This window comes from Penaeus japonicus, unplaced genomic scaffold, assembly GCF_977035675.1.
Source record: "Penaeus japonicus unplaced genomic scaffold, GWHDUDI00000001_assembly GWHDUDI00000033, whole genome shotgun sequence".
In the NCBI taxonomy this organism is placed as follows: Eukaryota; Metazoa; Arthropoda; class Malacostraca; order Decapoda; family Penaeidae; genus Penaeus; species Penaeus japonicus.
Window position 1 is genome coordinate 22237561 of NW_028234435.1, and position 12500 is coordinate 22250060.

The window sequence follows — 12500 nt, forward strand, 5'->3', positions numbered from 1 at the left end:
CACACACACACACACACACACACACACACACACACACACACACACACACACACACACACACACACACACACACACACACACACACACACACACACACACACACACACACACACACACACACACACACACACACACACACACACACACACACACACACACACACACACACACACACACACACACACACACACACACACACACAAAATGTATATAAATGAATCACACTCATTTGCTAAAACAACATCCCTAGAAAAAAGAAAAAACAACTAATCTCAAAAAGAAGCTAAAATGATTTTACAAATCAGAGAAACCAAAGCCAGGTAAGACTTGTCTTCTCAGCAAAGCAGCCCATCCATTGGTCCACAGGAGGCCAAAACAACTTTTACTCAACTCAGGAAAATCATGGCACAACAAGCAGGCCAATATTTAGTCAATTGTGATCCAGAAAATCATTAACAATTATTATATTAGGACTGAAAAGTTATTTGGCTTTTTCTGTGAAAGAAGACTTTTACAGACATTGATATATGCTCCCTTAATATTACCAAATTTCATAAACAACGTCCATCTCTCTCTTTGTATCTGTTATAAAAATATAAAAATAAAATAAAAACATAAAAATAAACATGAATATGAATGCTGTAACTTAAAATGCCTTATAACAGCACCATCAATCAGATCTTAAATTATTTACTCAACTAAAACAAGCAGCAATAATAACTGAAGCTGAGCTTTATGAATACTGTAAATCACTACAATGCAGTACTCAGTGAAATAGCCACTAATGTCCTCTAATGCTAGTGATAAACCCAAACGTAATACTTTGGGTATACCATGAGAGATGCCACTTTGTTTTCTAGATTTGAAAGATCTGATCACTTCTTAAAGCATAGAGTCCTTGACTAAGGCCAATTTTCGGAATGCACTTTGAGGACTGTGCGCGTAACGCTGCCAATCACCGAGCCCCAAACGGACTGTATGGCAGACTGTGTGCTAGATTCCCAAAGGAGATTTGAGAGGGTGAAAGGATAGGCTCTTTGCTTCATCCTCTGTAGACCTTACAATGAAATTCTTACCTCAAATTAATCCAAGGAATTCAGCAAAGAAAACACCAATAGCAATGCCAGTCAAAGTTGTCAAATAAGTTTCAAAACATGAAAGAACACACTGATGACTAAATCTAACTCAGTATCTACTGTAATAGAATGATGGACTGAACAATTTTGTCTAGATCTGGTGGGTCTTCCAGGGCCTGAAACTAATAGTGTCCCAGAGTCCCAGGGATAGTAAGAATTTTACATGAGGCAAATTCTTGTATCATCTGGTGCAGTTGCATGGTCAAGAAAATTTTATTGATGAAAAGACCAAGTAAGGAGACATGAGTTGGCTGCTAGCTAGTTTGTTACATGGCATGCTTCTGTGTTTGTGAGTTAATCCTATTCATTGATGCCAAATGAGGTGTGTTTGATATCACCTACATATTAGGCCCATGTCATTAAAAAAGAAAAGAAAAGAAAGACAAAAAATCCTGGCAATGTACAATCTTCCTGAAATTTCTTCAACAATTTTGGGGAGAACTTTTCATAACTTCCCAACTATAAAATTGATTTGTATCTACACTGACTGTAGGCAATATGAGCGACTGCATGAAAGTCCCCATACCAGTATTCTTTAACTCTTTGCAATAGTGTTAACAGCAGTCTGCAAAAATGAAGTGAAAGTCCAATTAAGAAATCTGTGTGGCTCAATCTAACATTGTTTATTCTAGTGAATCTTTCATGAATAATACTTTGTTTTTTGAGTGATCCCCATTGCTGAATAATTTTGAAAATCAGGTCAATTGATATCAGATTCTGGGACGTTACAGTTTGTAGTTAGTTTCAGGCCCTTGAGTCAGTTTCGTCTAATTTCTTGTTAGTGAAAACATACCAAAATAAATATAATTAAAAATTATTTTTTTCTTTTTCAAAAATAATTTATACAACAAATCCATTTATAAAATCAAATGCAAAAAATAAAAAAAACAAAAATGTAAATCTGACAATACATAAAATACATTTAGTTTATCTAATGATAAGAAATATAAACAATAAAGAAAAGATGATGACGATAAAAAGACTATGATTGAGTTGATCATAATATCAACAATGATGATAATATAATACCCATAACAAAGTTAAAAACTCTAATAATTTACATGTATACATATGCATTTACCTTTGTACATCAACACCTCATTACACACAAAAAGATTTACAGCAGTGCAACCACCTTACCGATCTGATAAACGCTGAGCCAAATGCAGCTTTACCCCCAAGTCAGCCCTTTCAAAACAAAATTTTACTTCCCAAAAGTGCTACAAGCAAAAAATGCTAGGTGCATATGTTCCCGATTCGTAGCTTTGCCCTCTTGTCATGCACAGCTATCTTACCCCATTTTGAATGTTAATGGGTCAGAGATGGTTGCAGTGGGGAAAAATATCCTGAACAATGCCTAGGAACGGCCGTAATAAATGGCTGTTCTAAAGAGAGGTGGCTCACTGCAATCAGAACGGGGTGTTAGCGGACGGTGCTCGTACAACATATGCAATGCTTGTGTATGTCATTTTCCTATCTATGACATCTTAGGAGAGAAATTCATTAACAAATTCTTAAATATTAACACAAAAATATAAATCAGACACATAAAAAAAGAGAAAAATAAGGGGCATCTACACTTTACCATGATACTGAACTTAAGATTAAATGCAATTAAAACTAAACATTATATTTTCATTCTTTCACTGTATGCAAAAAAAGGTTTATTCAATATGTTTTGTAGAAAATACTTAGATTAACAAAGAGACTTTAATAAGGAGACAAAAAAAATATCATCACTCAACTCAAAGACTTTATAAAAAGTTTTGTCTGTTAAACTTACAAAAGAAAGAAAGAAAAGAACAGAAAATAAAGTAAAGGAAACTAAAATATTTGACTGGAAAAAAGAAAGAAAAAGAAAACAGGAAACTCAACAAGATCTCACCTGTTGAGATTAGCCAGCGTGAAGCCGGGGATTCTTCCTCTGGACGAGCCCAGCTGGTCCAATCTGTCGGTGCCCATGAGGATCTTGGTGCGCTCCATGTAGTCCATGTGCGTCTTGAAGAGCTCTGTGTAGCGCTCATGAAGTTTGGCATACTCCTTCTTGAGTTCATCAGCCTTGTCCTCCATGCGGTTTGCTGAAAACGACAGGGTTTGTTAGGGTCTCTGTGCATGCTCTCAAGAGCTCTCTTTCTGCACATCCTTTGGGACTGGTACTCTGCTCAGGACTTGCTGTGGGTTTTATAATGCCAATTGGCTCTTATCTAATGACAATGATATGGATGCTTACACTGGTGGTTTACATGTGACATCATTAAGTATTCAAATAAATAGATATGTAATGTGTGTATATATACTATAATGACATAATTTTCATGGACAGGAGGATAGGTGAGGTGGGAAGAGTATAAGTAGGGGAAGGAGGGACAGAGAATGAGTAGGAAACAGTGCTATTGAGAGAGAGAGAGAGAGAGAGAGAGAGAGAGAGAGAGAGAGAGAGAGAGAGAGAGAGAGAGAGAGAGAGAGAGAGAGAGAGAGAGAGAGAGAGAGAGAGAGAGAGAGAGAGAGAGAGAGAGAAGAGAGAGAGGAGAGAGAGAGAGAGAAGAGAGAGAGAGGAGAGAGAGAGAGAGAGAGAGAGAGAAGAAGAGAGAGAGAGAGAGAGAGAGGAGAAGAGAGAGAGAGAGAGAGAGAGAGAAAGAGAGGAGAGAGAGAGAAAGAGAGAGAGAGAGAGAGAGAGAGAGAGAGAGAGAGAGAGAGAGAGAGAGAGAGAGAGAGAGAGAGAGAGAGAGAGAGAATAAGAGAAAGAGAAAGAGAAAGTGAAAGAGAAAAAGCGAGAGAAAGAGAAAGAAGGAGAGAAAAAGAGAAAAAGAGAAAGAAAGTAAGAGAGAGAGTAGGAAAGTGCAGAGTAATAAAGGCATAGAGAGAGTAAGAAAAAGAGTGAGAAAGATGGATAGATAGATAGCGAGAAAGAGAGGAAAAAATCTATCAAAATTAGAGAGATGGATATGTAAAACAAGGAGAAAAAACATCTAGTCCCACTGTTACCACACCTACCAAGTACACAAATCAATACGCCTGCAGCACAGACAATAAATATGTAAACAAATAAAAGCGACAAGCACCTCTCTAGAGCAAACATTACTAGGTAATCATATGGTTAATTCATGATCAAAGGGAAAGAAAAAAAAGGTTTACAAATGTTTATTTTATTCCACGGGCCACATGTTTGCCCGAACGTAAGCAAACAAACAAACACTCTCATACACTCTCTCTCTTTATCTCAATCCCATTCCCCTTTCCTCATAATTCGCGAGATCAAAATAAATATTCGCCGATACATTGGCAATGACATGCAACTCAAAACGTTAATTGTGCAACTGTCAACATGTGACGCGACGCGAATAAACAGGATTCCTAAATAAACGGTCGTGTGCCAAGAGAATCTGCGCTGCGAAATGACGTCATGCACTCACTCGCCGCGGTCCCGTCCGCTCTCTGGCTCTACTTCTTGGGGAGCTCGGCGGCGGGAAGAAGACTCGTATCTCATGATCTGCTATTACACGACTCACACCAGAGACAGACTCGTATTACACGACTCACACCGAACGAACCCCGACTCATTTCACACGACTCACACCTGACCATGACTCATATTTATACGACTCACACCTGACCATGACTCATATTATACGACTCACACCAGACCGTGACTCATTTCACACGACTCACACTAAACCCTGACTCATTTCACACGACTCACACTAAACCCTGACTCATTTCACACGACTCACACTAAACCCTGACTCATTTCACACGACTCACACTAAACCCTGACTCATTTCACACGACTCACACTAAACCCTGACTCATTTCACACGGCTCACACTAGATCCTGACTCATAATTTACGACTCAAAACAGAACTTGACTCATTTCACATGACTTGATTCATATCACACGACTCACACCAGACCCTGATTCATATTACACGACTCATCGGCTTAACGGAGAGAAGAAATTTGCCTTTCACTCCTAGAGGCGCTTTCTTCTTCTCGCGCGCTGGAATGTTGAGTAATGCCCCCCCCCCCCACACACACACACACATACACACATACGCGCACCGTCAGACCCGTTCCCCGAGTGGATCTGAGTACGTCTTTAACTTCTGATCTTATAAGACGTATCGGACTTTGAAAGGAACATGTACTTCTCAAATCTCGCGTCTATCCAGGATGCTCATTCTTATTCACTAACTCACTAACTCACTCACTCTCTCTCTCTTTGCCTGTCTGTCTGTCCCTCTGCCCTTCCCTCTCACTCACCCCTCCCTTCCATCCCCCTCTCTCTTTCCCTCACTCAGGAGGAGGAGATGGAAGAGATGGAAAAGATGGAAGATATGGAGGAGGAGGAGGAGGAGGAGGGAGAGAGTAAATGAGAAAAAAATCTCCAAAGACACGTAAAGAAAAGGAATAGAAAAGTAGCATAATTACAAATCAAAAGTGAGCAAAATTAATAAAGATTATATAAAATCGAAGAAGGCAGGACCGGGGATAAGAAGAGAAGAGGAGAGGAGTGAAGAGAAGAGAAGAGAAGAAAAGAGAAGGGAAAAGAAGGTTAATTAAGACAAACAGAACAGAACGGAAAAACGAGATGAGAAGAGAGAACAACAGAAGAACAAGAACAGAGACAACACCGAAGAAAAAAAAAAGAGAGACTCGATGAGGACTGACCATGGTCTGTGGCGTTTCGGTTCTTGAGTTCGAACATCCGCACGATGGACTCGAGGCTCTCCACCTTCGCCTGGTACTGCTTCCGCTCCTCCTCCATGCCATCTTCGATCTCCAGTAGTTTCTGTGGGGGAGGAAATCGGGGGGATTAGACAACAACGAACAAGGGAATCATAAGGTATAATACAATTAATGGTGAAAGAGAACGAGAGACAGATAGATAGATATATAGATAGAGAGAGAGAGAGAGAGTGATTTGAATTTGAATGTTATTTTACTTTATATAGTGTATACACATAAACAGGCATACGAACATGAGAAAGAAAAAGAGAGAGAGTGGGAGAGATAGAGATAGATAGATAGATAGAGAGACAGAGAGAGAGAGAGAGAGAGAGAGAGAGAGAGAGAGAGAGAGAGAGAGAGAGAGAGAGAGAGAGAGAGAGAGAGAAGAGAGAAGAGAGAGAGAAGAGAAGAGAAGAGAGAGAGAAATAGAGAGAAATAGAGAGAGAGAGAGAGAGAGAGAGAGAGAGAGAGAGAGAAAGAAAGAAAGAAAGAAAGAAAGAAAGAAAGAAAGAAAGAAAGAAAGAAAGAGAGAGGGACAGAGAGAGACAGCGAGAGATTAAATGTTTTCTTTTTCTTCCAAAACATCGTTACGTTCTCAATTTCCATTAAAAAAAAAAAAACACGAAACAGTTAAAACAAACAAATCTTAAAAAAAAAACACACGTAGCTTCTTTATCAGTGGAATGTCAAGCAAACTCTGCGGCCATTAATCTGATATCACCTGTGGAGAGTCAGTGCCACAGATTGCATAACGTATCTTTTATTTGCTCAATGATAGGTAAGGAATCTAAAACCAGGTTACAAAAGAACAGGAAGGGGCAGGGCGGGGTGAAGGGGGGGGGGGGCATCAAATATATAAATAATTCGACCAACAAACAGATCGAGCACGGTTTTCTCCCCGTATGAGAGGCACTTAATGTCATCCCAAACACACACAACCCAAGGACATGCACGGAAGGTCGGCTCAGGCGATTAGAGTGCGGGTCCTGCTGCTTCCTCTCTCTCTCTCTCTCTCTCTCTCTCTCTCTCTCTCTCTCTCTCTCTCTCTCTCTCTCTCTCTCTCTCTCTCTCTCTCTCTCTCCCCCTACCTCCCTCCTTCCTACCCTCCCTCTAACCTACCTTTCCTCCCTCACTCACCCACCCTCACTTCCTCTAACCCTCTTTCCTCCTTCCTCACTCCCTTTCTAATACACCTGTCTTCCTTATAACCCACCTTTCCTGCTTCCTCACCCACCCACCTTCACTCCCTCCCCTCGGTCCCTCACCCTCCCCTCTGCCACTTCTGACCCCCCACCCCCTCCCCACTTTTTCTCCTCAATTTGTATGCCTGTCTGTCGACCTTTCTGTTTGTCTGTTTTTTATGGTAAGGAAACACCTGCAACATCGCCCCTCCCCCCTCCCATAAAAAAACATTTATGCTTGAGGATTGTGTGTATGTGGTGTGTGTGTGTGTGTGTGTGTGTGTGTGTGTATGTGTGTGTGTGAGTGCGTATGCGGGCGCGCGCGCGTGTACGTGCCAGAGAACCTCCCCGTCCTGCCTGCCTGCCTGCGTGCACATTCGCGTGTGCGTGCGGCGGCGGGACAATGCAGCCACATGAATGAAAGGTGATATCGACCTCCTCGCCGCTGCCTCGCCTCCTGCCTCCTCGCTGCATGCCTTTTTGTTAAATGGCCCACTCTGTGAGCCTGCCTGTCTCCCTTCTGCTAGCATGATGGTCTCCCCTCTGCCTACCTGCCTTCTCTCTCTCCTGTCCCTCTGCTCAGCTTACATACCCCCCTCCCCCCCCACATACACCCTGCCTGCCTGTTTCCCCTTTCTATCATATCCCATTCGATCGCAGCCTTCGAGACAGTACCACCCGGGAAGGGGGGGGGGGGGTTGAGGTGATGGAGGTAGACAAATGGATAGCTAGAGAGATAAAGAGATAGGTGTGTGGGTACGTGTGTGTGTGTGTGTGTGTGTGTGTGTGTGTGTGTGTGTGTGTGTGTGTGTGTGTGTGTGTGTGTGTGTGTGTGTGTGTGTGTGTGTGTGTGTGTGTGTGTGTGTGTGTGTGTGTGTGTGTGTGTGTGTGTGTGTGAGTGAATTAGTGAGTGAGTGAATGTGTGTGAGTGAGTGAGTGAGTGAGTGAGTGAGTGAGTGAGTGAGTAAGTGAGTATGTGTGAGTGAGTGCATGTGCGTGTGTGTGTGTGTGTGTACGTGCGCGCCCAGGCAACCATAGCGGCGCGTGACTTCCACAATCAGCCGGGTATTTGCCTTCCAGCTGTGCATGACGCTCGTTCCACTCATGCATAGGTTTAGCTTGTATGTGGTAGACAAGCAAACGACCCTTTCGCGCCTATCTCTGCGAAGACATTCTCTTTCTCTCGTCCTTCCATTCCCTCTACCTCCCCCCCCCTCCTCTCTGTCTCCCTGTCTCTCTCTTTCCATCTCATCCATATGGGGATGGAAGCAGATGGCCTCAAGGCATAAAGGGGAAGGATAATCAGGACACTTATCGGTGTTATCCTTGACCCGCCGCCCCCGCTCATTCGTTGCATTGCCAATGGCACTAAAGCGGCACTCGACTTGCTGTGTGTGTGCGCGTGTGTAGGTATGTGTGTGTATGTGTGTGTGTGTGTATATGTGTGTCTGTGTGTGTGTGTGTGTGTGTGTGTGTGTGTGTGTGTGTGTGTGTGTGTGTGTGTGTGTGTGTGTGTGTGTGTGTGTGTGTGTGTGTGTGTGTGTGTGTGTGTGTGTGTGTGTGTGTGTGTGTGTGTGTGTGTGTGTGTGTGTGTGTGTGTGTGTGTGTGTGTGTGTGTGTGTGTGTGTGTGTGTGTGTGTGTGTGTGTGTGTGTGTGTGTGCGTATGTATGTATGTATATATGCATGCATGTGTGTTTTCGCGCGCTTGCGTGTGTTCGCACGTGTGTTAGCGTGAATGCATATATGCATATTTCTACGCATGGTACATAAACGTAAGCGAGTCCGAGCCCGAGACTGTGTGTGTGTGCAAGTGCATTTACAAAATGTCAAGTCACACGCACCACTTTCACTACGAGTGACGCAACGGAAGCCGGTCGCCCCAACTCATGCGGAGTCACGCCGCGCGAGGCAATAAAGCCGCTTTCAAACTACAGTAATAATCCTAATAATAAGTCCGTCTCCCGCACGCGCACCCGCGATCTAATCGCATACTCGGCCGGAAAGAGATTCGCGACGTAGACAACCATGGCGATGGTGATCTGGATGATTATGGCGATTATGATGGTGAGGATATTAATAATGATTATGCCAATAATAATGGTGATGACGGTAATGACAGAGATGATACGAGGCAACCGCCATCCTTCGCAATATCTCTCGTTCTCTATGCCCCCCCAACATGACCCCCACCATGCCCGCCTCCCCTTCCTCTCCCTTTCCTCCCCTCACTGACATAATGATCCTGTAGTGACCACGTGCCTCTGCCCGCCTCAGCTAACACCTGTCCCCTCCCCCCTTCCATCTCCTACTCCCCCTTTCCTCCTCTTCTGGGCAGCGGTGGAGAGAGAGGAAAAAGAAAGAGGGCAGAAGAAGAATGAAATATAAACCGAAATTGAAGAAGGAAAGGGAGGAGGGAGAGCATCGAAGCCACATGTCACAAGAGAGCGTCAATCTATACCTCCGCTATTTAATGACTTTGGCGATCGGCGAGGTGCGGGTGGGGGTGGTGTGGGGGAGACAGATCCGGTCACGGGTGGCAAGGCTTTATAATCATCACACGTGCAGTCTCTTTCCTTACGTACACACACATACACACACACACACACACACACACACACACACACACACACACACACACATTGACTTAGCCACGACCACAACCTTCCCCCTCTACACAAAACAAGCACAAATATCCCAACCCCCTCGCAAGAAACTCATCTTATCTCTGAGGACATGCGCTTTGTCTGAGGACAGTTGCAATTGTAAACAGAGACTTCGTAAATATTTCCATCCTAAACGACCTGGTAGAAGGCTCACCCTCACCCACACCCTCACCTCCACCCCCTACCGAAAAGAAATGACTAGTTATAATGCATACAAAAAAACACAATTTAAAGATACACTAAACCTTTGCTAAATAGTAACAAATGTGGCGTCACGATTGTGAATCCAAAACGGCGCTTTCGATCAGTTAGTACTAGGATGTGGAGTGAAGGGAGGGGTGGGGAATGAAGAGAGAGTGAGGAGGGGGCAGTTCATAAGATTAAAAAATCAGGTGCCTTGTCATTCTGCCTGTCCTAAAGTTATGCGGTAATCACAGCTCCCGTGCCGTTAACGACGCTGATCTCATCACCGCTCTCTCTCTCTCTGTCTGTCTCTCTCTCTCTCTCTCTCTCTCTCTCTCTCTCTCTCTCTCTCTCTCTCTCTCTCTCTCTCTCTCTCTCTCTCTTTCTCCTGTGTGTGTGTGCGCGTGTCTGTGAAGAGAAAAAGAAAGAGCGAGAGAGAGATAAATTCAAGCCGAACGAAAAGCCATCCAAAGATAGGAAAAGCTGAGAAAATACGATTATGCCGGAGGCATTTTCGCTTTACTGCTCCATCAGGGCATATCATCATCAGGATGGAGAAGGGGAGGGGGGAAGAAGTGGGGAGAAGACATTGAAAACTTGAATTTATAAAACACTTCTAAGAAAAGAAAGAAGAGAGATTACGATAACAATAGATGATGATGATAAGAACAAAAATTATAATAATGACAATATAACAACAACAAGAACAAAAATAAAACACAATAATAATAACGATAATCATACGGGCACCAATAACAATAAAAAAAATCGATCTGGGAAAAAAAAAGAGAAAAGACGATCCCCGTGAGCAGGAGGCGCTGGTCGAAGGGGGTGTGGCTCAACCCCCCCCCTCCCCCTCCCCCTCCCCCTTCACAGTCAGGCCGGACGCGATCAAAAGTCGATCCGATGTGAAAGCCCTTCCGAAAATAATCCGTCCGCTTCGCCTGAGTGCAAAGAACGAGAGGGAGAGGGAGAGGGAGAGGGAGAGGGAGAGGGAGAGGGAGGGGGAGGGAGAGGGAGAGAGGGGGAGGGAGATGGAGAGGGAGAGAGGGGGAGGGAGATGGGAAGGGAGGAAGGGGGAGGGAGATGGGAAGGGAGGAAGGGGGAGGGAGATGGGTAGGGAAGGACGGAGAGGGAGAGGGAGAGGGAGAGGGAGAGGGAGAGGGAGAGGGAGAGAGAGAAAGAGAGCCACGCCCCTTCTCAAAAGGACCGAGGGCCAGACAAGGAGATCCCGTAAAGAGGTCATAGGTCAGGAGTAGGACACGTGGCTTGTCCAAGGCCGATATATCACGAATTCATCCGGATCGAGTGCATGCTTCTATTTATTCCCTCTAAAAAAAATCCACACTCGGATACTATTTTCTGCCGACGAGCAAAGAAAAAAGAGGAAAGAAAAACATACAAAAACAGGCCTACATATCAACACAAACAAAAAAAACAACAATCTCAGAAAGAAAACTTAACAACATATAGGGCTCATAAAATATTTTGCCCATTCAATGCCTAACAGGTCGGTCGCCCGTTCAGCTTGCATATAAATACATAAACAAAAGAAAGCTTTAATAGTATTAATAAAGAAAAAGAAACACGCCAGGCTCGCATTAACATATTACAGAAAAAAGGAAAAGTTGGGAGATAATCCAGCATGTTAAATTTTTGTATCTCTTTTTAAATTCACTTATAATAATCCTTCTCTCTCTCTCTCTCTCTCTCTCTCTCTCTCTCTCTCTCTCTCTCTCTCTCTCTCTCTCTCTCTCTCTCTCTCTCTCTCTCTCTCTCTCTCTCTCTCTCTCCCGTCCCACAGTATGAGTCATGCAACCACATCCCGCTGCAACCGCTTCACATCACTTTGAGTTTTTGGGGGGAAGGGATGGGGGAAAGGGGGAGGGGGGGAAGGAGAAGTAGGGAAAGATGCGGTGGCAGAACACTTCCCTCCACTATTTTAATTATCAACAAACCCACTCAACTTTCGCCTTTGACCCTATGCCGCAAACACAACAACAATAGCAACATAACCAACAAGGCGAGTCGCCTGTCTCCCGGGGAGGAATAGGAGAATGAAAAGGAGGGAGAGGAGCAGGAGGAGGACGACGGCGACGGAGGAGGAGGAGGAGGAGGAGGAGGAGGAGGAGGAGGAAAGAGTAAGAGGAAGAGGAGGATGGGTAAGAGGGGTAAGAGGGGTAAGAGGAGGAGGGGCAGATGTAGCCGTAAAAAAAAAGAAAAACAAATACAGCAACAACTGGTCCTTGCAACTTGCATCCCCTAAAAGCGCGAGAAACACAACGAATAAATGAAAAAAAAGGAGTAAGAAAATAAGAACCGAATCATACACCGATAATGGCAAATCTGATATTCGTGCGCCGGGTAACAGTAAACGCGGGTAATCGTGCAGACTAAGCCACACGGGACTCACGAGTAACTACTGAGGGTCGCAGGTGACTCATCATCGCCAGACCTCAGGCTCACTTATGACAACTTGCGGTGGGTGGGGGTAATCAAGTGAATGGGGGAGGGTGAAGGGGGGAGGGTGAAGGAGGAGGGTAAAGGAGGAGGATGAAGGGGGAGGGTGAAGGGTGAAGGGGGGAGGGTTGAAGGGGAGGGGGTTGA

General features: G+C 44.2%; 1 protein-coding gene across 50 annotated transcripts in view; it reads right to left on the reverse strand.

Moving 5' to 3' along the window:
* Nucleotides 1–12500, reverse strand: part of syd (JNK-interacting protein syd) — a 91999-nt gene that overhangs the window by 41521 nt on the left and 37978 nt on the right. For all 50 annotated transcript variants that reach the window (XM_086530531.1, XM_086530542.1, XM_086530515.1 and 47 more), the window contains exons 3-4: nucleotides 5806–5926; nucleotides 3022–3214 (exon numbers count right to left, since the gene is read on the reverse strand). In XM_086530531.1, the coding sequence (XP_086386657.1) occupies nucleotides 3022–3214; nucleotides 5806–5926 (314 nt within the window). The remainder of the gene's footprint in view (nucleotides 1–3021; nucleotides 3215–5805; nucleotides 5927–12500) is intronic.